At 36.6% G+C, this 27103-nt stretch overlaps 1 protein-coding gene across 6 annotated transcripts in view; it reads left to right on the plus strand.

Annotated features, from left to right (window-relative positions):
- Positions 1-27103, plus strand: part of SPICE1 (spindle and centriole associated protein 1) — a 66895-nt gene that overhangs the window by 33316 nt on the left and 6476 nt on the right. For all 6 annotated transcript variants that reach the window (XM_032348569.1, XM_032348580.1, XM_032348541.1 and 3 more), the window contains 9 exons: positions 750-856; positions 4155-4267; positions 11470-11606; positions 11800-11937; positions 12297-12562; positions 14027-14158; positions 16638-16785; positions 17697-17921; positions 24677-25167. In XM_032348569.1, the coding sequence (XP_032204460.1) occupies positions 750-856; positions 4155-4267; positions 11470-11606; positions 11800-11937; positions 12297-12562; positions 14027-14158; positions 16638-16785; positions 17697-17921; positions 24677-25167 (1757 nt within the window). The remainder of the gene's footprint in view (positions 1-749; positions 857-4154; positions 4268-11469; positions 11607-11799; positions 11938-12296; positions 12563-14026; positions 14159-16637; positions 16786-17696; positions 17922-24676; positions 25168-27103) is intronic.

The following is a 27103-nucleotide window of genomic DNA, read 5'->3' on the forward strand; positions in this document are numbered from 1 at the left end:
GAAGAACTTGAAAACTTTTTTCGGGCATCACATTATTTATAGTACAAGTAGTCTAGAGTGGATAGCATACAGGAGTTGTTAGGCATAGATTCAGTATATTTTGTTTGCTTTTCACTAAGAATATTCACTGTTACAAATTATGGAGCTAAATAGAGGTAAGTCATCATTTACTACTATATCTCATGGTGCAGTTTACAAGATTTTGTTATAAATATGACTTAGTTTCCAGTTTATTAATGTTCGGTTACCGTATAAAGTGTCTGTATTTGTATGTAACTTGAGTAAAGCTAAATTTTGAAGCCTAAAGCTATTTCAGTCTCTCTCTGACAGAGACTTTGCCTTTTGTCAGATATATAGCATTATTCACTTTAATGTGTATATAATCCATTGTTTACTTTAATCCCTAAAAACAGATCATTAGTTTTTAGTTTAAGATCTGAATCCTGGCTTAACCATTTATTATTGTGACTTTGGGCCATTTGCCTCATGTCTCTGAGTTTCAATTTGCTGATCTATAAAATAATAATAGTAACAACCTCATCAGATTTTGTGAGGGTAAAGTGATTTAATATATGTAAAAGCATTTAGAAAAGTGCCTGGCATATAGTAAGTATTATATAAGTGTGAGCTGCTATTATTGTCATTTAAGATTTTTATTTGATAATACAAACCTGTGGCAGTGTATAGTGCTTGTAAAGTCAGTTTAATTAAATGAAGTAAAATCATTATGACTTCTTTTCCTTCTGCAGGGTTTCCAAATGTAACTATGGCTCCTGATTCCTCTCAGGGTCGTATTGTGGTAAATCAAGACCCTGACACGCAGGCCGTTCTTAGTGAATCCATCATGGAGCCTCAGGTAATATGCTGTCCTTATAGCCATCATGCTTATGTTGAAATTAAATTTATGCAGGCATAGAGGTAAACTTTTCAAAAGCTTAAATATCAACAAATACCAAGTTTGGTTGCTAGAATTGTGAATTGTTCTTCCTCAAGCATATTACACTTTGGGTGAGTTATATTTGTACCAAACAAGACAGGATTGGATAATAATAGCTAACCATTTATTGAGTACTTACTTATGATGTAGGTACTAGCATTACCTCCAGTTAGCATGTGAAAAAACTGAGCTTCAGAAAAATTAAGTGCCTTGTCCAAGATCACATAGCATCAGAGATGGCATTTGCTCCGTCTGCCATTATAGAAACAGTGGGGAGTCTCTTAACTTCCACTTTAGAGTCAGGTGGATCTGTGTTTACATTCTGTTAGTACTAGCTGTTGGATCTTGGGTTGATTTCTTAAGGTATCTGAGATGACTCAGAGTATTTTTGGTTTTGTTGTTGTTATTGTTAAATGGGAGTAGAATATACTTACTATGATTGTTGTGAGGATCAGCTGAGATAAGTTATGTGTCTATCATGATTCCAGATACTAGTTCTTCATTAAATGTTAATAGTCTCTTTTAATGGGTGTGTTTAGAAAACAGGTGTGTTTATTCCTGTTACCCAGGAAACTTGGAATTTATTGACCAGTTACATGGGAAAATTATAGTAGTAAAATGTTAATTAAAATGTATCCCAACCTAACTGAAACTCTTAATGAATCAAAATGCTTAGAATTTTGAAATGGGAAACATTTTTTAAAGCTCACGAAGAATTTAATATTAAAATAAAACAAATTTTTAGGATTGACGAGGACTCAATACCTGTTTAGTGCAATTTCCTAGGTTATTTATATGTCCTATGAAAAAAGGAGAATCATCAGTTAGAGGGATGATCCTAGGGAATTACAAGGTCCAGAATCATTAAAAACAAACAAACAAACAAAAATCATTAATCAAAAAATCATTAATCAAAATCAAAATCATTAATCAAAAAATCAGAATCATTAAAAACAAACAAACAAAAAAAAACTTAAGTCTACTGTTTTCTGCTTACAAAGGCAATTAAGTAGAATGTTACATGTTTTAAATAGCCAAAAGCCATTATGTTTTGGCACTTACTAAAAATGTTAGCTTTGAGGGGAGTCCTCCTACATTACTGGTGGGAATGCAAGCTGGTGCAACCACGTTGAAAAATGTTGAGATTCCTCAAAAAGTTGAAAATAGAGCTACCCTATGACCCAGCAATAGCACTACTGGGTATTTACCCCAAAGATACGAATGTAGTGATCTGAAGGGGCATGTGCACCCCAGTGTTTATAGCTCAATACCCAAACTATGGAAAGTGCCTAGATGTTCATCAACAGATCAATGGATAAAGAAGATGTGGTATGGCATGGAATGGAATGGAATGGAATATTATGGGATATTATGCAGCCATCAAAAAACCTGAAAGCTTGCCATTTGCAATGACCTGGATGGAACTACAGAGTATTATGCTAAGCGAGATTAAGTCAATCAGAGAGGTACAACTATATGACCTCACTGATTTGAGGAATTTGAGAAATAAAACAGAGGATCATAGAGAAAGGGAGGGAAAAATGAAACAAAACCAAACCAGTGAGGAAGACAAACCTTAAGAGACTCTTGGTCTCAGGAGACAAACTGAGGGTTGCTGGAGTGGAGAGGGGTGGGAGGGATGGGGTGGCTGTGTGATGGACCTTGGGGAGGGTATGTTCTGTGGTGAGTGCTGTGAATTGTGTAAGACTGAAGAATCACAGACCTGTACCCCTGAAACAAATAATGTATGTTAATAAAAAAAAATGTTAGCTTTCAGATAATTATGGTCTCTGTTATGGGGAAGGGGAAATGGCAAGAGCTGGGGCTAGAGAGATAAGGAGGAGCTAGGTAATGAAAGGCTAAAGAACCAGAAAGTGAGAGGAGAGCCACCAAAGAATTTTAGGAAGAATAGAGTCATGATGAAATCAGTTGTAGAGTGGAAGAAGGGTTTGGGAAGGACAAGAGGATCTGGTTAGAAGATTTACGTTAGAATTTTAGTGAGAAGTGGTGAGGGCCTAACCTAAGCAATGGCAGTAAAAGAAGGAGGTAGAGGGAAAGAGAGATGGGTTTGAGAGATTAAAAAAGGATAGAATTGACAGCATTTGGTAGCTGATTGGATGTGATGGATGAGAAAAAAGGGTAACTCCCAGTTTGCTGGTTTGAGCATCTCAGTAGATGGCAATACTCTTATGGTCTTAGGTAATATGTCAGGAATAAGGCTTCTGAAAGAATGATAGGAGAGGCTTAGGAAGATGACTAGTTTTGGACACGTTAAATTTATGTGTGTAGGATGTCTACTAGGAATATCTTAGGCAGTTGAATATAATTGTCTAGGACTCCTGAGAAATCTGGGTGAAGATAGAAATTCGAGAATTCACAGCATTTGAATTGTAATTGCAGCTTTGGAACTAGATACAATCTTTCAGAAAGGGAGTCAAATGAGAAGATAAAAGGTCCAAAGGGAGGATCTTGAGTATTAAGAAAGGGCAGAAAGAAAAGAATCAATGAAGGAGATGGGAAGGAAGAGCCAAAAGAATAGAATAAAAACTAGGGAAATATGGTATCTTGGGAGTTAAAAGGAAGAATGTATCAAGAAGATCTTGAAAGAAAGAAAGGAATGGTCATTAATGTCCAATCAATTAGGGAAGGCAGAGACTGAAAAATATCTATTTAATTTAGGAACAAATAAAAAAAATAAAAAATAAAAAATAAAAAAAAAGATGGTCATTAATGTCCAATCAGTTAGGGAAGGCAGAGACTGAAAAATATCTATTTGATTTAGGAACAAATAAAAAAAAAGATGTTGACTTTGTAGACAACAGTTTGAGTGGAATGGTAGGGCAGAAGCAAGGTTGTAGGGCATAGGTGGTAAATGAGAAGCGGTATGGGGTGAGGGTGGGGGGATGGGTAGGATTCTTTCAAGTTTGGTGGTGAAAGAGAAAAGATATGGTGAGAGAAAAGAGAAAAGCTAAGAGAGAAAAGATACTCACATTTAAATGCCGTTGAGCTAAAGCCAGTGCAGAGAGGTTGAAGTTGCCGGAGAGGGATGGGGCACTTGATGGAGTGGAAGGAGGTGAGAGGTTTTAGGTCCTAGAGCACTTGTGGAGATGTTAGCAGTAGAAGGAGGGACCTCTCTATTGTAATGACAAAAAGAAACAAAGGATGAGTGTACATATAACCAACTTGTATTTGTATTTTTATTGTTATGTTGAGAAAGGCTCTTAACGAAGTAGATGATGAAGGAGAAGGAACTGTTAACAGCCAGTCTGAAGAAAGTGGGAATGAGTTGGATAACTCTATAAACTCTCAGTCAAAAACTAACGTAGATCGGTAGGTATATATGGATAAATATTTACAGGGCTTCCCTTTTCTCCAAGGCCATTTCCTTTGTTTCCCAGCTTTATTGAGATATTATTAACATAATATTGTGTAAGTTTAAGGTGTACAATGTGTTTATAATATTTCTACTTGTGGAACTTAATGATGTTTTCTTTATGGCCTAATATATGATTAAATTTTTGTAAATGTTCCATTTGTGTGCTTGAGAAGAAGGTATATTCTATATTACCAGTGTATAAAGGTCTATATGTATATCCTTAAGATCTGCTTCATTGATGATGTTGTTTACTTCTTCTGTGTCTTGACTTAATTTTGTCACTATCTTATATTGAGAGTAGTGTATTAAAGTCTCTGTTAGTATGTTTCTATTTTTCTTTGCATATGATGTTTAAGTATATTTAATTCTATTTAAAGTTAAATACCTGATTGGTGTGTTTTTTGGTACATGGATATCCATAAGTATTGTATTTTCACTGTGAATTATGGCTTTTAGCATTGTAAAGTGTCCTTTGTCATATTTAATGCCTTTGGCTTGGTTTTATTTTGTTTGGTATCAGGAATGAAACCTCTGCCTTCTTGTTTCTGATTGCCTAGTTCATCTTTGCTCGTTCTTTTATTTTAGCTTTTCTGAATTAGTGTGTACTAGGTGTATCTTTTGTATTTAGCATAGAGTTGGGTCTTGCATTTTCCGCCAGTTTAAAAGTCTTTTTTTTTTTTTAAATTGGTGAAGTAAGCTTGTAATATTTATTGATATAGTAGATGTGTTCGATGTCAACTTATTTTATAGTACTATGTATATTATACTATAATTATAGTTTTCTTTCTCTATGTAATGTTTTTTGTGTTCTCTTAAAAATTTCTTTTGATATTTAGGAAGTTTGTAATTTTGTTCTGGCTGGTTGTCTTTATATCTGCCTTTTATAGAGCCCTTTAGTCCCCTATTTTCTTCAACTTTTTGCTCAGGTGTGTTAGTTTTAAATGGCGTGCTTTGACGTCCACCTATGACCTATGCAACAAATAATTTATTCTATATTCTCATTCTTTCTCTTTTTCTCTCAGTCCTTCTCCTCTTTTAGCTGCATTTTTTTTTTTTTTTTGCTTTGACAGGACATAAAACATTTACAGATTATTCTTCCTTATTATTGCCATTTTTTAAAAAAAGATCTTATTTATTTATTTGACAGAGATCACAAGTAGGCAGAGAGGCAGGCAGAGAGAGAGGAGGAAGCAGGCTCCCCAGAATCCTGGGATGATGACCTGAGCCGAAGGCAGAGGCTTTAACCCACTGAGCCACCAAAATATGGCAAATATTATTGCCATAAATATGGTAAAAATAGTATTGCCATTTTTGTTTTAGTCTTGGATCTATAGTTAAATGTATTAAATGCTCATCATCAGTCCTTTTATGATGTTTTCCTAGTTAACTTTTGGTTGGATCACTCATTTAGACAAAGCTCATGGTGTAGGGTTTATGAGTTCTATTCTTTGACTTCTTGAAAGCTTAAAAGTTTTCCTGTAGCTTAGATATTTGAAGGATAGCTTGGCTGGATATAAAATCTTTAATATTTTGTTTCCTTAATTTTTTTGAAAAGGTTCCTCCATTCTTGGCTTACTTTGAATGTTGTTTTGACTGGTCTGATGCTAGAATAATTTTCTTGCCCTTATAAATAACTAGGCATTTTTATGTATTGATGTCCTTTATATTTAAAATTTATTCTTTTATCTTTAAAATTTAAATATTGCTAAGCTGTGTTTTGAGTTTACCTTTTCAGGTCAGTTTTTCCAACACAGTTGGCTTTTTTGTAGCTTCGGTTCTTTTCTTTCTTTTTTTCTTTTTTTTTTTCCTGGAAGTAAGTTTCCTTGGGTTATAGTTTCAGATATTAGTTTGATATCATTGTTTTTTTTCTTTTTTCTTTTTCAGAGACTCCTTTTACATACATAAAAGTGATGTCTCTTGTTTTCTATTTCAAATACTTTCTCTCTAACTTTTTATTCTTTATTTTTTGTTATTGTTTTCCTGTAATCTTCAATCTTTCTTATTAAATGTTTATTTAATGATTATCCATTGGACACATTGTAATTTAATCTTTATTTTTGAGTTTTTCTTTTTCTTTATATTCTTTCCTGAGTTCAGTCAATTCTTATTTTGTTCCTGTTTTTTGTCTATCTCTGCTCTTAGTTTTAGAACTTCTGATTCAAGATCTATATCTCCAAATGCTTGTTTAAATATACTGAATTCCATTTAAAGAGTTTTGTTACAATTTTCTTCTGTTCTTGGTAGGGGAAACATTTTTATTGGCTAGAATATTTCAATTAAATTTTCTATTATTTTGTCTTGTATGATGCAGACTGTTTTAGTTTGTACATTTTATGGATAGGGTTGTGAGTTTGGAGTAGGTCTCTCAATTATAGCGATGTACAGTTATTTTCATAGAATTTTTTTTTAAAGTATCAGCAGGTGAAAGTTGGTTTGTACTCCAATACTGTTCTTTTTTTTTTTTTTAAAGATTTTATTTATTTATTTGACAGAGGGAGAGAGATCAGAAGTAGGCAGAGAGGCAGGCACAGAGAGAGGAGGAAACAGGCTCCCTGCTGAGCAGAGAGCCCCATGTGGGACTGGATCCCAGGACCCTGAGATCATGACCTGAGCTGAAGGCAGCGGCTTAACCCACTGAGCCACCCAGGTGCCCCAGTTCTTTTTTGTCTTGAACTGTTCTCCCTTGTTAAACATGTTAAGGTAATATACTTTTTTTTTTTTTAAAGATTTTATTTATTTATTTGACAGAGAGAGATTACAAGTAGGCAGAGAGGCAGGCAGAGAGAGAGCAGGAAGCAGGCTCCCTGCTGAGCAGAGAGCCTGATGCGGGACTCGATCCCAGGACCTTGAGATCATGACCTAAGCCGAAGGCAGCGGCTTAACCCACTGAGCCACCCAGGTGCCCCTATACTTTTTTTTTTGCCTTTAGCACTCAGCCTCCTAAGAACTCTTTTTTCTTCCTGTTGACATCAAGAAGTGGTGTCTTTCCAAGACCTACCACATTGAGTTCTAGGCACTTTTTAGTAGTATTTTGACTGCCCAGGTTTGGGGTGTGTGTGTGTGTGTGTGTGTGTGTGTGTGTGACATTTCTTTTTGAGTATTTGCTATTTAGAGTGGACTTCTTTCTGGAGGTGATTTTGTCACCAGTAGACTCTTCGTTCTCTTCTTGGTTTGGTCATTTTCTTTTTCTTTTTCTTTTCCTTTTTTTTTTTTTTTTTTTAAATGACCCGTTTAGTCATTTTCAGGTGCCCTCACTCCCTGCTAGGGCTTCTGATAGGAGCTAAGGAAATATCTTTGCTGGAGTTTAGTGTGTATTTTTCTACTTATAGGTAATTTGAAGTTAGTAGTATTGTCTGTTTTCCAGTCATGTAGAAGGCATGGGTTATGAGCTATTTTTGCTCCTCTTGTTGCCCCGTCTCTTGGGTTTTGGAGGATGTGTGGAGTGATTCAAATTTAGCTGGTTGCTGTTTCCTTAAGGACACTTGGAAACATGTATCATCTTTTAAGATGTATCATCTTAACATGTATCATCTTTTAAGATAAGCTTCTTTCATAACCCAAATATAACTAATCTTGTGCAATATTGCTTTTATTCTTTACATTTGAATCAAGTTACTGTTTTTTATTTGGTTGGGTTTTATCTCATTAGTTGTGTGAGTAGGTGGTTTCCAGTTTTGAGTACCTAATGTCTCAAAATGTTACTTGTTAACTATTAAACATGAGGTATCAAGAGATGCATTAGACTTGGGATCTGGAGACTAAGTGCCTCTTGGTTTGAAAATTTCTATGAATACATGTTCTTGTGTGACCTAAAACAACAGAAATTTATTCTCTCACAATTCTGGAGAAATCTGAAATCGATTTCATTAGACCAAAATCAAGAGTATGGGAGGGCTACCCTTCTTCCAGAGGTTCTAGAGGAGAATCTGTTCTTTGCCTTCTTTGCCCCTTCCAGGTTTTGATGACTGTTGGTCTTCCTTGGCTTGTGACAGCTGCATCATTCCAATTTCTGCCTCTGAGTTCATATCACCTTTCCCTCTGTGTGTATGTTCAAGTCTTCCTTTGTCTCTCTTTTATAAAAATATACATGATACCATTTAGCCCCCCCCACAAGGATAACCTCACATCCCAAGATTCTTTTTTTTTTTTTTTTAAGATTTTATTTATTTATCGGGGGGGGGGGGGAGAGCGAGCACAGGCAGACAGAATGGCAGGCAGAGGCAGAGGGAGAAGCAGGCTCCCTGCTGAGCAAGGAGCCCGATGTGGGACTCCATCCCAGGACGCTGGGATCATGACCTGAGCCGAAGGCAGCTGCTCAACCAACTGAGCCACCCAGGCGTCCCCCAAGATTCTTAACTTAATCATATCACCTGTTTGCTGATTGTAGAATTTTGGGAGTCTGACTCTTCCTTCATTTTATCCTATCTCTGTCTCTTTCAGTCCAAGCTGCAGTATTTCTGCTGGTGTAACATTCTCAAAGGACCTTGTGTGTTTCCTTTGTATGTTGGATGGCATTAGACAAAGAGGCCCTCCAGAGATCTTCCTGGATAATTCCATCTCTGTTGCTGTCTGCTGAGATCATTAAGGGGATCTATGAGTCAGATGCCTAATCTCTTCAGATTAGCAAAACATTGTGTAGCTTGTCCTTCTTTCCAGGGCGTGCTTTCCTAACAGTGTGGTATCTCCTAATTTGACCATCTTTTGCGTTCTGGGCAGGCTGAAAATTTCCCAGATCACCAAGTTCTGGTTCCTTTTGGCTAACAGTTCTTCCTGCAGTGTATCTCTTTCCTCCTACATTTCACTCTAAGCAGCAGTAAGAAAGCAGGCTGTACCTTCAACACTTTGGTTGAAAATCTCCACAGCTAAGTATCCAAGTTCATTGTTTACAAGTTCTGCTTTCCACACAACTCGGTTATCTTTTCTGGTACTTTATAATAAGGATTGTTTTTCTTCCAGTTTCCAATCACATGTTCCTCATTTCCTTGTGAGCCTTCACCAGAAGCTCCCTTAATGCTCATATTGCTACCAGTATTCCATTCATGATGACAGAGCCTTTCTCTGCCGTGCTCCTCACTTCCTCCTGGGTCCACAGCGGAAGGGTCTGTAACATCCATATTTCTATGAATAGCCTGTGTAAGGCAATGTAGGATTTTTCTAATATTTACCTGAAAATTCTTCCAGCCTCACCCATTCTCATTTCAGAGCTTTTTTTTGGTAAACATTTTTTGATATTTTGTTACACTAGCACCTTTTATCCAGGTGCCAGAGTCTACATTAGTTTTCTATGGCTGCTATAACAAATTACCATAAACTTGATGACTTAAAACAACAGAAATGTATTCTCTCACAGTTCTGGAGGCCAGAAATCTGAAATCAGTTTCACTAGGCTGAAATCAAGGTGTTGGAGGGCCACTCACATTCCCTCTGGGTACTCTAGGGGAAAATCCATTCCTTGTCTCTTCCAACTTCTTGTAGCTCTGGCCTTCTTTGGCCTTGAGTCAGTATAACTCCCGTCTCTGCCTCCATCATCACAGCACCCTCTATGTCTTTGTGTGTCAGAGTCTCCTTGTGTCTCTCCCTCTTATAAGGATGTACTTGATTGCATTTAGGGCCCATCCAGATAATCCAAGGTCATCTATCTCAATATCGTTCCTAACTTAATCACATCGGCAAAGTCCCTTTTTAGTCAGATAAGGTAACATTCACAGATTCTAGGGATTCAATTATAAGTATCTTTAGGGAGGCCATTCTTAACCCTGTCATAGGTAGTATTATATTACTTTCCTTGTTGTTGTCACATAACCTGACTCTTAAAAAAGTATAAACATTAGAGACAGTAATGTGAGTTCAGACTGTTTTGGATTTTCCTAACTTGTACAGAAATCTTGTTACAACACTTTTCTTAAGATTTAGCCGGAAGGTTGGACTTTGAACTAACACTTACAAAGGAGTCTTTCTGATGCTTTGATAACTAAGCCCCCTTTGAATGGATTGCATTATAGGCCTTTTGCTAAATAGATTTTGTAGCAGCAGCTAATGTGCAATGTACTATCCATAATTTGCATGAAAGCAACTCTCTTAGGTTGAGATTTGTGGAGCCACTAAATAATATTTCCCCATTCCTCTTTTTTTTTTGGGGGGGGTAACAGCTTTATTGATTTATTGTCCACATACCATACAGTCCATCCACTTAAAGTATAACATTCAATGATTTCTAGTATATGCAGAGTTGTGCAATCTATAGTCAGTTTTAGAACATTTTCAGTACCAGAAGAAACCCCATATTCTTTAATAGTCAAATCCTATTTCCTCCCAAGCCCTTCAGCCCTATCTAATCTATTGGATTAATCTATTCTCTATCTCTGTAGATTTGCTTATTCTGGACATTTCATATGTGTAGAATCATTCCGTACGTGGTCTTTTGTGTCTGGTGTCTTTCACTTGGCATGTTCTCAAGATTCATCCATGTTGTAGCATGTATCTCCACTTCATTCTTTTTGATGGTTGTGTGGGTGTAGTACATTTTACTTCTCCACCCATCAGTTGCTGGGCATCTGGGTTGTTCCTGCTTTTTTGTCACCTACCCCTTTTAAGTCTCAGTCCAACTGAGAAATAGATAAAGGAATCAGATGGTTGGAGAATAAAGAATAAGCCTTACCAATGCTAAAGATGATTATAGCAAAAGGCTTAGTTCTCTAACTCCCTATACTACAGCTCTTCTTCCCACTCCTACTCCCTGCTCCCAGGGACTCAGGACAGAGTCTGCTCTAGTCATTTTACTTCAGGGATGAGCATAGACTGTGTTCTGAGGATAGCCTCCTTCACAGAGAGAAACCAGAAAGGACCAAGCCATGTACTTTCTCTGGGAGAAAGAGAGGAGAATGGGGCCCATACCACAAAAATTCAGAAAGGACAGATTTTTCCTCCAAGCAGGAGCCAAGGTGGGTGGGAAACTGGGAGGAAGATGGAATGATTCCTTTTAACACTAAGAAGACTGGCATTTTAGCTACCTGTCTTAACAGTTAAAGCAAAATGTATATTTTTTCTTTGATTTTGAATTATTAAAAGTGCTGTCAATCAAACATTTAAGCAGTTGAGCAGTTTAAATGATAGCATTTATTAATTTTGATATAGCTTGTTGCCCCATATTTTATAGGTTTCTCCACCAACTGAAGGAAGATAATTCTGAGTTAATTAATAAGCTATGGACTGATATTCAGCAGAAAATAACAACACAGTCCCAAAACTCTCCGGGAACTCCATCACCTGCCCCTCCATCAGGAGAACAAAAAGGTTTGTTCCCCCATTGTGTTATTTCTCACAGAACAGTAACTTGTTTTATTATGTTCTTCCTTAAACATAGTAATGTTTAAAGGAATATTATTTGGGTTTTGACTGACTTTACCTAATTGATCTGTTAATTGGAATGCTTAAAACTTTTTTTCCTGTTCACTTGAGATTCTTTTGGAAATATTTTTTCCTTTAGCTGCTCTGAATGCTACCAGCGCTGTCAAGAGAATCCAGACCAGGCTTCAATCTGAAGAATCTACTGAGACTCTAGACTCAAGCTATGTTGTGGGACAAGTGCTGAACTCAAGGAAGCAAAAACAGTTGTTAAAGAAAGGTTCAATCCCTCAATTTACAAAGATGAATTGTTAAACGCATAACTTGATACAGCTTCCTATATCTCTTAGTAAAGTTTTTTCCTTTAAACCCATCCAGTTGGAGCCAGCTGATTAGACTTTTCTAAATGGTAGCTAAGAAATGCCTCCAAATATAACAATGTAACTCTGTAGAAAGGTGGTTCTAGTACATTCATTATAGATAGTGTAAACCTGATTTAGACTATAGTTTTTATGAGAAATGGTGATAACTTCTATAAAAACCTTTTGTAAACTGTGAATAACAGTCAGTGGTTTTTCTAGTAGCTTGCTGGTATAGCTTTTCCTGGTCTTCTAATAGGGTGACTTCTGTCATTATCAGTGAAAGGAAAACTGGATTCCAGTGCTCCTTCCAAGCAGAAGAAGAATGTGTTAACAGCTAGCACAGCCTCCACAGACTTACCAAACAGCAATAATTCCAGCCTAGATGTCCTCAAACACATGATCAATGAAGTGGAACATGAAATGGAAGAATACGAACGGTGGACGGGACGCGAGGTCAAAGGACTGCAGAGTACTCAGGGGCTTACAGGCTTTACTCTGTCACTGGTGGGTTCCCTCTGTCGCCTGGTTCGGTACCTTAAAGAGGTAAGAACAAGAGGTTATTCTCCTCTACAGAGTGCTGGTGGAAACATTGGGTTTTTTTTTTCCTCTACACTTAATTTATTGCAAATTCCAAATGAAGAATAGTAAAATTTGAATAGCTTTGTTTAAAATATCTCAGTTTTAGATTATCTGCAGTAAGGTTTTACCTCTTAATTTCCCTCTATATGCCAATTTATGTATCCTATAGTATAAGTGATGTTGATTTTAATACAAGCTGTTCTAAATAGTAATTAGTAAGGTAAATCTACTATAAATAAAATCATGTCTTATGCTGACATTGAATATATTGTTTGGCAGTATTAAATTCAGTAGAACTACTAAATGTGTCCTTGTTCTATTGCTTTTCTCTGTGTTCCTACTCCTACTTTAGTTTGGAGAGCGGCATGCCTGTAATCTGTAGACACAGATGAGGAAAATTCTTCACGTTATCTGTGTGACTACTTGGGCTTTGTCTGAAGTAGATCTTTTGTTGTTCTGAAAATAATTTGTAAGAGAAGCAAGAATTATTTCGTAATTAATTTTTGAATAACCAGTCTTCAGAATGCTGAGGAATTAGAGCTAGCTCTACATTTCATCTTTCAAAAAACCTATTTAAGCTGTTCTTATGTTTTATACATTTAAATTTGTTAAACAAATACAACAGAAAATGTTCAAGGACATTTTATTATTAAAATAGTTGGTTCATCACTCTAATTCTGATGTTTCAATTTCTCTGGAGCTGTCTTCCTAAAATTACTTTTTAGTGAAATATTTATTGTACTGTCAGACTTATGAAAGTCTTATCATTCTTCTATCCTTAAATTAGGGTTCTCCAGGAATGTACTTTTGGCTCTCTGAAAGCATTACAGGTTTAGTAGCTTCCACTTTTTAGCTAATCACTTGCTTTACAAAGTTAAAACCATTGAAGCCTGTTGTTATTTTTATTTTATTTGAACAAACTTAGTTGTTGAATTGGTGATCATAATCACATGGCATGAAATTAAAAGAAACAGAAGGTTATAGATAAAAATTCTCATTCCCACCCTTAACTTCCATTTAACTAGTTTGCTTCCCTGTGGCCAGCAGTCATTGCCAGATAAAGGTGTATCCTTCTAGAGATGATCTGTGTATATTCAAGCAATATGTATATGTCCTTCCCTCCACTTTGTTCGGCAAAAATTTGTACTTATTTAAGCCTGTATAACATTCTGTTTATTATGTTCTATATAAAGAAGGGAAAAGGACACAGCATTTCATTTTAATGCAATATAAGCCTTTTTATAAAAATATGTCATTCTCATTTTTGTCACATATACTTTGTATCATTTTCTTTGACAGTTTTGAATAGAAACTCTTAGTTTTCAGTATTTGATGCTTTTAATGGGAGTTTATTTTTGGATGGGGATTTTATCTTATTATTGATGGAGGTTGATTTTTTTTTTTTTTTTTTTTTTTTTTTTTATGTAGAGCGAGGTCCAACTGCGTAAAGAAGTAGAGACGAGGCAGCACCTGGAACAAACGTTAGGTGATCATCGAGAGCTCATTGATGCTCTTACAGCTGAAATTCTTCTCCTTAGAGAAGAAAATACTGCTACCCAGGTACTTAGATGAGATCCCAACTTTTCTGCGTTTAGTAAAATAAGGTATCTTTAAGAGTATGTAATATTTTCTTTTAGTTGCCTTTGGTTTAGTTGTGTGGCTGTGATTACTTATCACTTCTTTATTATCATCAACATTCATTATATTGGAGGTACTATAGTAGAAACTTGAAGTACAAATAACATACAGAAAAGTCTGCTGTCTTTAAAAAACATACTATTATTTGGAAAGACAGAATCTACATTTAAATGGTAACTACCAATATTATAGCAGTTTATCCAAACTGTGAAGTAAATGTTGTGATAGCTACTTCTAATTTCAAAACAGCAGAGGATACAATTTAGAAAGCTTCCTGTAATCATTTGCCATTTAAAGTTGTTTGCAGTATCTTCATATTTATTAGATAAGTCCTTTTTGTCACTTGTTTAGCTAATTGCTCCTTTTATTTTTTTTTTAAAGACACAGTATTTCTTCTAGAAACCAATTAATACTGCCTCAATGGTGCATTAAACATTCTTAATTTGTGCTCTTTCTGTTCTCTCTGGGTATTGCTCTCACTGCATTTACCAAACTGTGTTACACATGCATGTATACCTGTCATCAGGACTGAGCTGCTTGAGGGATGCCTGGGTGGCTCAATCAATTAGGCATCTGCCTTTGGCTCAGATCATGATCTGAGGGTCTTGGGATCAAGTCTGGCATCAGCCTCCTTGCTCAGCAGGAGGCCTGCTTCTCCCTGTGTCGCTCCCCCTGCTTGTGCTTGCGCTTTGTCTCTCTGACAAATGAATAAATAGAATCTTAAAAAAAAAAAAAAAGACTGAGCTGCTTGAGCAGAGATGGTTTTATTCATCTCTTTATTCTCCAGTGATGGTTGTTATTACTTTTATTTGTTAGCCAAAAGAGACTGGAAGAGCCATAGTTAGTAGGCAAGTTATGTTGTATCAATGGATAGATATAAGACATGCAATTTTTTAATTGATCTATCCATTTCACATACCATTTAATTATCTTATAAAAGTGTACAATTCAGTGTTTTTTAGTATATTCACAGAGTTGTACACCAGCACCATTATCTAATTCCAGAATGTTTTCCTCACCCCAAAGAGAAACCCCAAGCTTGTTAGCAGTCACTCTTTGTTCTCTCTTCCTTACAGCTCCTGGCAATTATAAATCCACTTTGTGTTTCTAAAGATATGTCAAATGTGGATATTTCATATAAATGGAATTGTGCAATATGTAATCTTTTGTATCTGATCTCTTTCACTTAGCATAATGTTTTCAGGGCTTAACTATGTTGTAGCATGTGTCAGTACTTCATTCCTTTTTATTGTCCACTAATATTCCATTATAAGGATAGACCGCATTTTGGTTATCCATTCATCAGTTGATGGACATTTTTAGTTGTTTCTACCTTTTCGTGTACTATGAGTGAATAATGCTGCTATGAACATTCATGTACAAGTATTTGTGTGAACTTAGGTTATCAGTTCTCTTGGGAAGATGAGCGGTTTTAAAATGTACTAATTGAAAAAAAAATAAATAAAATGTACTAGTTGGATCAACAAATTGTATTGATTTGGGCCGGGCACTGTTCTTGGTGCAGGAGATACAGTCATGAACACAGAAGCAATCTTTAGGTGAAGTTGTGAAAAGTGACCATATTATTAATCTATTTTGAAGGCAAACAGTAGGATTTTTCCGATGGGTTGGATTTGGATATGGGATAAAGGAAAGGATGTGAGAGGAGTCAAGGGTGATTCCAAAGTTAGGGGCTGAGCATTTAGAAGGATGCAGTTGCTGTTGATGAGTTGGGAATGTTCAGGGGGAGTTTGGTTTTGTACATGTTGAGTTTGAGAAGCATGTATGAGTTCTAGATGGAGATGCTGAATAGGTCATTAGAGATGATTGTGGAATTTGGGAAAAATTTGAGCTGGTATGAAATTGTTTAGTATACTTTATTAAATAATCCCACGAACAATTCTGACCATCTGTGATTTTTATAAAATGTCTATACATTTTGGATACATATACATATATATTTGTATGTGTATAATATCTCTTATCTCGGTGTATATATTTTTTCTTAACCTTATTTTATATATATTACGTAACTTCTTACTGGGTCATGTTTATCAGTGTAAATGCCTGTGTAATATTCTGTTAAATTAGCTTGAGTCAGTTGATACCATTTATATAAAGAGGTTTTATAGATCAAAAGCACTGTAAAAAGGTTAATTCTTATTGTTGTATGGTAGTGTATTTATTAATTAATAATATTCTGTGATACATTTAACCATTCCTCTGTCGTGGGACTTTTAAAACATTTATGATTATGTGTTCTTACAAATACTTGACTTTAGTATTTGAATGAAAGTCTGAAGTTCCTAGAGTAGTTAAAGTGGTGATACAGTTCTGCATGTCTAGGTGATGATCTGAGGTCTGATATTGCAATGATATTATTTCATTCTTTCTTCTCCAGGCAAGACTTCAGCAGTACATGGTCACAACAGATGAGCAACTTATATCGCTGACACATGCCATGAAGAACTGTCCTGTGATAAAAAGCAATAAAGAGTATCAGGCATCCGAAAGGGGATCCACAAGCAGGAAAATGATAGACAGTCTGGGTGAGTATGTATGGTCTTATCATCCCAGGTTGGTATTAAACACAGAGTAAACAAAACTGTAAACTTACATGTGATTGGTCATGTACACATAGATAGCATTGTAACGGTGACAATTGCCATCGCTATTTCCAGTTAATATTTGTTGGGCACTTGCACTATGCCGGGTACTTGCACTATGCCAGGCACTTTTTAAGTGTTTTTTTGTGTATTATCTCATTTAATCTTCGTGATAATCTGATGAGGTAAGTATTATTGTTATCCCTACTTTCAGGATGAGAAAACCAAGGCTTCAAGAGAGATGGTAGCTTAGCAAGATCATACAACTAGAAAGTAGCAGAATTTGCTTCCTAGACCACTGGGGCTTTAGTGCCATCACTTTTCATCACTGTGCACCAGGTTCAGGAGGAGAGGAGATGGTCTTGGAAAGAAAAAGAAATACTGAGTTTTAGAAATTTGTAACTTTTTTTCATTTGTGGTGATACTTGGAAAGCCTTTCTTCACTTCCTGTGCCATCCTATGTCAGAGTCTGAATAGGACAGTTAGGCTTTTTCATGTTTTTTGCTTCCAAGTAACACTTCGATGAGTATCTGTGTGTGGTATTTTATATATTTAGGAATGTTTTCTCATGAGGGATTCTGAGAAGTGGCTGACTAAAATTTAACTTGCAGGAGATAAACTCAATGGCTGAGGCAGGTCTCAAGGACTAAGTGCTTTTCTCAAAAGCAGCCCCTTCTTCCCAGTGCTGGCCCCTTGGGAGCCTTGCCTGTGAGTTACAGCTAAAGGACGATATGGCCTAGAAAGTGAAGACTCTAGAGTCCATGTGATTTTGCTTTCTGTGGAAATGTCTGTAAGTATAAATACCTGCAGTGTATCTGTAGTTACAAGTGCTGACAGCCTCTCATCTTCTTCAGAGGGCCCTGTTGTAAATGCTAATGTCTCCATGCCATTGGCATTCAGAGGGGAGGAAGCAGCTGAATTCACACAGGAAGACTTGCCTGTTAAGCTGTCTCAGGTGCCAACTCCCCCGGATAGTGTGAATCTGACTAACAGTTTTCCCGCACATATATTTGAGCCGGCTGTGTTGTTGACACCACCCAGGCAGAAGAGCAACTCAGGATTCTCTCCCTTGCAGGATGGTAAGCAGGCTTCTTCTAAAGCTGCCTGACGGTTGTTTTTTTATGCTTTATATATGCAACATACTGTGTCCATTGTTACCCAGTAAAGGGAATTCTGAAAGATATTGATTGCCACACATAACCTTTAAGCTAAAGGAGGATTTTTCAGGGTTGTGTATATCATGTGTGTTACACCTGTGGTGAAATGTCACGTTAAATTTCGTTATGTATCTGTTCTATTAGACATTGTAAATATTATATCAGATCAAAGGATTAGAGTCCTCAGCATTAAAATGTAGAGTAAGGGAAATCCTCCTTTCCCTGTGGGCCAGGAGCATAGGAAAGGGTAAGAAACAAGAGATTATACTCCAGAGAGAGAGTAATGAAAGTTTAGCCAAGGAAAGGTAAGAACTGCGACTATAAGGATTTTGTAAGTCAGATTTGGTTATTAACCTATTTCTCATTGAAATTTCTTTAGCTTAGTCAGTTGAGGTAATTTTATAGTGAAAGTTGATCAACAATTAAAAATAGCTTTCAGGTCACTTTTTGCAGGACATATATAGAGTTTAGAATAAAAATTTTAAAAGTTTTTTTTTTTTTTTTAAGATTTTATTTATTTATTTGACAGACAGAAATCACAAATAGGCAGAGAGGCAGATAGAGAGAGAGGGAGAAGCAGGCTCCCCACTGAGCAGAGAGCCTGATGCGGGCCTCGATCCCTGGACCCTGAGATCATGACCTGAGCGGAAGGCAGAGGCTTTAACCCACTGAGCCACCCAGGAGCCCTAAAAATTATTGTTTATCCTTAGCTCAGAGATTCTTAACTTGGGGGCTCATGGATGGTCTTCAGAAGTACCATGGAGTGTTTCATTGTTCGGAAAATTATGTTTATTTGTCCACCTGTGCATTTATTCTGGAGCTTTAGAACCTTTTTTTTAAATAATTCTTCAGTTAAAAAACTACCTTAGATTTGCCTCCAGTGTTTTTAGAAAAATGTTATTCAGCCCTGATTTGCATACATTTTTTTATTTCTTTGAGTGTTTACATTCTTACACAGGGGAACAGAATAATAACTTTTATTGTCATTGTAACTTAGAAATTTGGTCAGATTTTCTGTACCTTCTTTTCAATAAAGGACCTGAAGAGGCCATAAGAGTTAAAGAAAATAACAAGTTCTTGCCATGATAAGATTTGTTTTGGCATTTATTATGTGACTGTAAAGTCTGTCAAGTCTTTCTGGTATAGGGAGACAATGCTAGGCTGAGGGTCAGAAGTGCTAGAATCTTGGCCCATCTGGTGACTAGCTGGGAGGCATGGAGCTAAGACACTTACCGTCTCTACATTCATTTTTCTGGCTTCAGAATGAGAGATTTTTCTTTTATCTTTAATGTTCATCTGGCTCTCTAGTTCTGTGAAATGGTATCTCCTCTTTAGAGCCTAGAGAGAATTGTTAACTCTGAATTGGAGATATGATTTCAGTTCTGATTTCTGTTCAGGTTAGATTTTCATTCTCAAAGTAAGCTTTCAAATGTTTACATGGTATTAATATGCTCATCTAATGATCTCTTGAGATATTATAAAGTATTTCCCACTGGTGATAGGAAGATAGCTTGAAGTTGTTGTTGTTGTTCTTTTTTTTTTTTTAAAGTAGGCTCCACCCCTAGTGTGGAGTCTAACATGGGCTTGAACTCACAATCCTGAGGTCAAGACCTGAGCTGAGATCGAGTTGAATGCCTATGGAACTCAGCCACTCAGGCACCCCAAATTCTTTTAAAGAAACAATTACCAAAAGTATTTTTACTCTGATTACAAATATACTAAATGTCCACTAAAGCCAATTATTTGGGGGCTGTTATAGACACCTCTTTGTTAGCAGGTTTGCCTTGAAAATAATACCACACGTTTCTTTTACAGTGTATAGATGGAATAACCTTTGAACATGTATTCTTAGTTGGTGAAGTTTTGTCATCATATTTTTTCAGACTTTTATTTAGAATGCCCACATATAAAAAATTGTTCAGATAAAGGTGGGAGGTACATAGATCCCTTTATCAGCCTTTAGTTATACTCTGGAATAGCTCTGTCTAATAGAACTTTCTGTGATGATGAAAATGTTCTGTGTCTGCTCCATTCATATTGGTAGGTGCTAGCATCAGTGGGCACTTGGAATGTGGCTAATGTGACTGAAGAACTGAATTATTAATTTTATTTAATCTTAATTAATTTGAATTTGAATAACTGCGTATGTCCAGACACTCTTGTAATGGACAGCATTGCCCTAGAATTTCCCATCATAGATCATTTCCGTTAGCTACTGATTGACTTCTACTTTCTTTTACAGTCACACCTTTTGAAAGAGTAGTATATATATGCTGTTTTCATTTTCTTATCTCCCATTCATTCTTCATTTTCAAGTGTCAATTCTAATTTTTATTTTGGTGTGGTTAAAAAAGGCACATACAAAGGTCTTTTCCTCTTTCATCTTTAGGCCTTCCCTAAGAGGGAAGCATTTTTTCCCAATTTGATTTCTGCTTATCTTGTGGTAGTCTCCATAATTAACATAAGATATTTTTATATATTTTCTCTTAAATTTTAACTTTACACAATAATTGTAGACTGTCTTTTATTAAAGAAGAGGGTTTAATTAACATTAACTCCTACTTTCCTTCTCTATCTAATTTGGATGATTATATTTTAATTTTTAATTCTTCTATTGCTTAACTTTTGTGACTTCAGATAGTTTCTATCTCTTCTTTGTTAAGGCTATGCAGTAGCTCTTGGCGTTCCACTATGAAAGACAGGGATACACTAGCTCTGCTTCCCTTCTGGCTCTCCTGTGCTTCCACTTCACACCTTCACTCAGTCTATATTTCCTTTTACTGCGTGGAGTTTGGTGACATTTCCTTTGTTCCATTACTACAATTATGTCTTCTGTGTCTTGTCTATAGATGGTTACTGAAAGTTGAAAACAAGTGACTGTTTTTTTGTTTCTCGATCTATTGTTACTATCAGTCTTTGTGCCACAGGAAGGAAAAAGTTCTTAGTATGAAGATCAAAGTGAATTTATTTCACTTAATCAGTTGTTCAGAATATTTAAGTTTGCTCTATATTTATACTAACTTTCTTCCTTAGTTTTTGTTTTGCCTGGAGTTTTGAATTGCTTTTACCCATTATTTACCCAAGAATAATGTGCTTTATTTACTCTCTTGTTTACACATGAATAATAGCTTCTGGTCCTTTAGTTATACTGTGTGTGGTGTGGAATCTGCTTTCATTCCAGAGATAATTCCCAGAGCTCTTCCACCCCGTTCCAGGCTGCACTGATTGCTCACTCGGCCTGCCACACACCTCTTATCCTGGGACTTGCTAAGGTCACACTCCTAGGGTTATATCTATTATTTCCTGGATTCCATTTATTCCTCTTTGGTTTTCTCCCTCAGGTTTCTGAAAGAAATCATTAGAATGGGTGTATAGAAGGTAAATCCTAAGTTCTTAAAAATCTGAGAACATTTTTCCTTTTTCTGTTATACTTGGTTGATAATTTGCCTAGATATAGCATTCTAGGTCCATAATCCTTTACCCTGAGAAATTTGTTCTATTGATTTTTACTATCTGGTGTTGCGGTTCAGATGTATGATGTAATATCTAACTTTTATTTCTTTGTATTTGACCTACTTTTTCTTTGTGGAAGCTTTAGAATTCCTTTATTTTTATTCTGACCTTGCATAAGGTGTGTCTAAATGTGTGGGTTTTTTTTTTTTTTCTTTTTTTCTTTTTCCCTCTCTCATTGCACTATGAGGCACCAGTGGGACCTTTGGGACATGAAGACACATGACTTTCTGCAGTTTTCTTTCTTTCTTTCTTTCTTTCTTTTTTTTTTTTTTTTTTAAGATTTTATTTATTTGACAGAGAGAGATCACAAGTACACAGAGAGGCAGGCAGAGAGAGAGAGGGAAGCAGGCTCCCTGCTGAGCAGAGAACCCGATGAGGGACTCGATCCCAGGACTTTGGGATCATGACCTGAGCCGAAGGCAGAAGCCTAACCCACTGAGCCACCCAGGCGCCCCTGGACCATTTTCTTATGTATTTAGCCTTATATCTTCCTTCTTATATTCTGGAAGATTTTTTTTTTCACTTTATATTCAACTCTGTCTTTTATTTTTTTAAAAATGTCACCAAGTTATATTTTTAATTTCTAAGCAAAAGCCCTTTCTTAGTGTTTGATTGTCCTTTTTTCTTTGATGCTTATTACAAATGCATTATCTTGGGGCACCTGGGTGGCTCAGTTGGTTAAACGGCTTCCTTTAGCTCAGGTCATGGTTTCAGGGCCCTGGGATCGATTCTGGAGCCAGGCTCCTTGCCCAGCAGGGAGTCTACTCTCTCTCTCTCAAATAAATAAATAAAAATTAAAAACAACGACAACAACAAACAGCACAACAAAACAAAACAAATGTATTATCTTCCAGAAACACTCTTCTGAGTATACCCTTTAGAATTTTATTACATTATCTTTTGTATCTGAATTTTCCTTCTCTTCTGAGTATACCCTTTAGAATTTTATTATATTATATTTTGTATCTGAATTTTCCTTCTTTTCTGAGTATACCCTTTAGAATTTTATTACATTATCTTTTGTATCTGAATTCTCCCTTCTCTTCTTCTGTCTTTTGTTCTGTTTTCCTATCCTGGTTTTTCTATTTTGTGCTGTTGATTTTCCTTATATGTCTGGTGATCCTTCACTACCTATCATAGTTAAGAATAAAGGCCTGGAGCGAATGTTATAGGTAGTTGGCATAGGTTTTCTCTTCTGGGGTGTAGGTTGGTCTAGGTCTTTTTTCCCAATAGACTTTCCCTTCAGCAGTTGCTTTGATATATGGACACGCCTCATTAACTGCAGGCTTGCTTTTAGGGTATGTAAGTAGGATCCAGCTGTTTCACTGGGGCTACCACAGTTGCCCTCCCCAATGCTATTTTTTCACTTTTGAGGATGACTGGGGCAAGTAGTGAGCACAGCTTGACCAACATAACTATGAAGTAGATTAACTTTCAAGTTATTCTCCAATTTTCAGCCTACTTCTCACTTTCTCCTTCTGCACAGTCAGCTTTGAACTAGTGGCCTTTTTCCAGTTCTCCCAGAAAGACTGGCTTTTACCTGTCACTTTCGTATAACATATACATGTTCTAAACTGTGGCTTCTGCTCAATTCATTCTTTCATACACTTCCCATCCACTTTTAGTCTTTCAGAAATGTGTCAAAATAATCTCATTTGCTAATGACTCTCTTCCTAGATCATAATCTTCACTGATATGAGTTTATTAATTTTTTTATTTCCTTGTTGTCAGTGAAAGAAGGTGAGTCTCTAGTCTTGAACTAGGAGCATCTGTCTCCCCAGTTCTCTCTCTATTAGGTCATTTCCCCTAAACTACTCCTGCTATGGACTTCAGTGGCCTCTAGGTTAATAACTCCAATGTACTTTTCTAATTTGTGTTTCTAGGTCTTACAGTAGTATTGTATGTGGTTAACCACTCCCTTTTGGTTTCCTTCATACCACGTTCTTGTAATATTTCTCTAACCATTCTGGCTGCCCCACTTCAGTCTGCTTTGCTAGCTTCTCCTCTTTATGCCGCTCTGCATGTTGATTTTCTCATGTGTCGGTATTGGTTTCTTTTCTCGTTCAATTTTTTTTTTCTCGAAATAATCTCAACCATTCTCATTGCTCCCAATACTGTCCATATGCCAGTGACTTTCAGTTTTGTATCTTCACCTAGATGAGTCTTAAGTTTCTGACCCATGAGCCCATTTGCCTGGGGGAATATTTGGATAAATCATCAGGTACTTAAACTTATCCTGTTCAAAGTGAAATTCTTGATAGCTTCCCTTCCCCCAAATCTGTTCTTATCTTCTCCATCTCTGTAAATCGTATCACTGCCCACTCAGTTGCACATGCCATCTTGATCTGTGTATTTCCCTTACTCCCCACTTCCAGTTCATTACTCTTAGTTCTATTACCAAAATATTTCTCAAGTATACCTACTTCTCTCCATCTCTATAGCCAACATACCCTCGTTGGAGCTATCATCATCTTTCTCCTAAACTACCACAATGGCTTACTGGTCTCCCTACTTCCATTCTTGGATCTTCCAATTAACACAGCATTTAAGAAATATAAATTGAGTCATTGTCAAACCTTCTCCATATTTCATTGATCTTGGATTAAACTACAAAATTCCAAACATGGCTTGAGTGAGAAATATTTCTGTACACCTCTCCAAACTCATATTTTTCCCGTTCTCCCTTGTTACTGTATTACACTAAATTGGCCTCATTTCTTTGCTCTTTCCTATTTTGGGGCATTCACATATGTTGTTCTCTCTGCCTGTACTGTTCTTTGCTCTGCTTTCTGCCACATATGTAATCATTTTTAAATTTTACTTGTTCAGAGACGCCTTTCCTATCGTCAGTTTACAGTAGGTATTTATACTCCCTACACCCCCAGTATTCCCTGATACGAGTTAATACATGTATTAAAATGTGAACTTGGCAGACTTTTTTTTACAAGGATACTGATAGAGCCTTAAGGAATATAAAAGTCTCTGTATTTGATTGTTTGAGGTGGCATTGGTGGTATATTCCCTGCTAAAATAATTTAGGCATTCAGAAACCAGACCCTTCTCTTGAAATACATTTCTAACTACCATGATGAGTAATGAGATGATTGTAGAGCCAGTCTGTGGCTAAATGATGCATGTTTATTCTGTTTTAATTTTATCTACAGTATTGAGGAGGACTGTTCAAACTCGTCCTGCTCCACGAATTCCTCCAACTGTGGAAATAATTGAGAAGGAACAAAATTGGGAAAAGACGGCCTTCCCTACTGACACAGACAATCAGAATTCAAGTGAAGAGAGTCGTCTCTTCACTCAGAGGTGGAGGGTATCTCACATGGGGGAAGATCTGGAGAACAAAGCCCAGGCTCCTTTTGTTAACCTCTCACAGCCCTTCTGTAGCTCCCATTCAAACACTCAGCAGGCCAGAATCCTCGAGTTCTCAGAAGAGACCCCAGTACTGGGAGATGGGCAGCAGCTTAGAACAAATGAAGCATTAATACAAAGAAAAGACGTCATAGAACGAATTGCTGAGTTGACCCTGCAGAATTCAGCTATCAAGGCACATCTGAATAATATTATTGGGCCAGGAGGAGAGCAAGGGGATGGAGTTCGGGAATTAAACAAACAAGAGACAAGTCATGTGAGCAACATGACTGCAGTGAGTACCAGTTAAGGGTTGACTAAGGACATTTAGAAATTTAAGTACTTTGCTGGAACAAAGCGTTCCTGGATATCTTCGAGGCTGCTATTAGAAGGCTTATGCTTTGTCATGTCCTCATCACAAGAAAAAGAAAAGTTATTTATCAGTTTATTTAACACATACAGTAAAAGAGGACAGCATAAAATAGAAAATGATGAAAATGAATGAGGAAAATAAGACAAAGGTAAAATGTGTAGAAAAGCTGAAATTAAGCTGCAAATGAAGTTATAAATATAAAATGCAAAATTAGTTTGAGTTTGAAAGCCTGCTATACAGCTACATTTTAATTGAAAGCATTTTTACTCTCATAGGACTCATACAAGAGAATTATGTGTAGCTGGGCCTTAATTCATGAGGAGTTAATTTTTTAGGACACACAAATGCATTTTCCTGTAGAAATGATGTTTTAAAGGATTATTAAAGTCAGACTTTAATGTATGTATGAATCATCTGGAGATCTTGATAAAATGCAGTTTCTGATTGAGCAGTTCTGAGATAGTACTTGTGCATTTTTGACAAGTTCTCAGATGGTACCGGACTGAGGATTATGCTTTGAATAGAAAAGTCTGCCTATTACAGTGAAGAAATTTTATGGGCTAACCAGGTAACTTAAATCTTCATTTTCTTGTTCATGGGGAGAAAAGGGATTCTAAATTCCAGCTAGCGACTGTTTATAACATGTTCTTAGGCTGGTCCCAGTGATGGGAGACACGTCCTTTTACCACTTTGTGAGCCACAGTGGCTCCTGTCAGGGTTCTGATAGCAGATGGAACAGTCTTTTAGCAGTGGGAAGGAGCTGGGCAGCTTTATGGATTAAGGATTCCAGACGTGATTGTTTCTATAAAGGCCTTTACCAGTGATAGATTGAGGGCTTCCATGAGGAAGTTTAGGAGGGGATTGGGGTGGGGTTAAGGGCCACCTCTGTCAGCACAGAGTCACGGGAAATAAGGGCAGTATGAGTGTGGAGTCACAGAGTAATAGTCAGAGGGGACTGGCAATCTTTTACCAGGGAGAAGTATTAGGAGTGGGTAGCTGCTCTCAGTCTAGATGTGTATAAGTACAGATTGCCTTAATTTTGAGTCATTGGAGGTATTTCTGCATTTGCAGAATTTTGACAAGAATTTTGAAGCAGGTAACTAGCTCTTGGTTTTAAAAAGGCAACAGAGTTGAAAATTGAGCTTGCCTGCTTTTCTAATTAGTATACAGATCAGGCTAGTGAGGATAATCTGTTATTGTCTTCACCACTCTCTTTGTCATAATCCGAATTTCAGAGTGATCTTTAATTTAAAATGTTTTGTTTATCTCTCTTTTTTAAAATTAATGAGTGTATGTTACAAATTAGTGATTTCTATTAGGAATTTTTTTTTTCCTCAAAGAGATGTATTTAACTAAATGAAATAATCAAGAATGACACATGTATTCATTTCAGGAATTTTCATATTAAATTTACGTTATATTCCTTGGGTGGCTTTTTTACTCTACCTTTCATATTCTTTTCTAGTCACCACATTTCTCAAATTAGATATCTGAGGCCAAACATGGCTTGGGGTGGCTGACCCCTGGTCAAGAAGAGTGATAAGATTCCTAGAAATCTTGGCCAAATAACTCATGGTACATGTATGACGATTGGGATGGTAGAAGCATCTCTCGAGGATAACAGATCCTCTTTTCTATACTGAGATTCTCACCACAGATCTATAATTAATAGACCTGTTACTTAGAAGTCAGGTCACTAGCAGTACTGTCTTTGCTCATGGGACCTTTTGTGTACCTCAACAAACACAAAGAGATGAAGGGAAGCTTTGTCCCACAGACGTTCTCCATGGACAGTGGGACTAGAGGGATTATGTGGTGCCAGTATCAGAAGGATTGGTATCCCTTTCCTTTAGCCCTA

The sequence above is a fragment of the Mustela erminea genome, chromosome 1 (genome assembly GCF_009829155.1).
Source record: "Mustela erminea isolate mMusErm1 chromosome 1, mMusErm1.Pri, whole genome shotgun sequence".
In the NCBI taxonomy this organism is placed as follows: domain Eukaryota; kingdom Metazoa; phylum Chordata; class Mammalia; order Carnivora; family Mustelidae; genus Mustela; species Mustela erminea.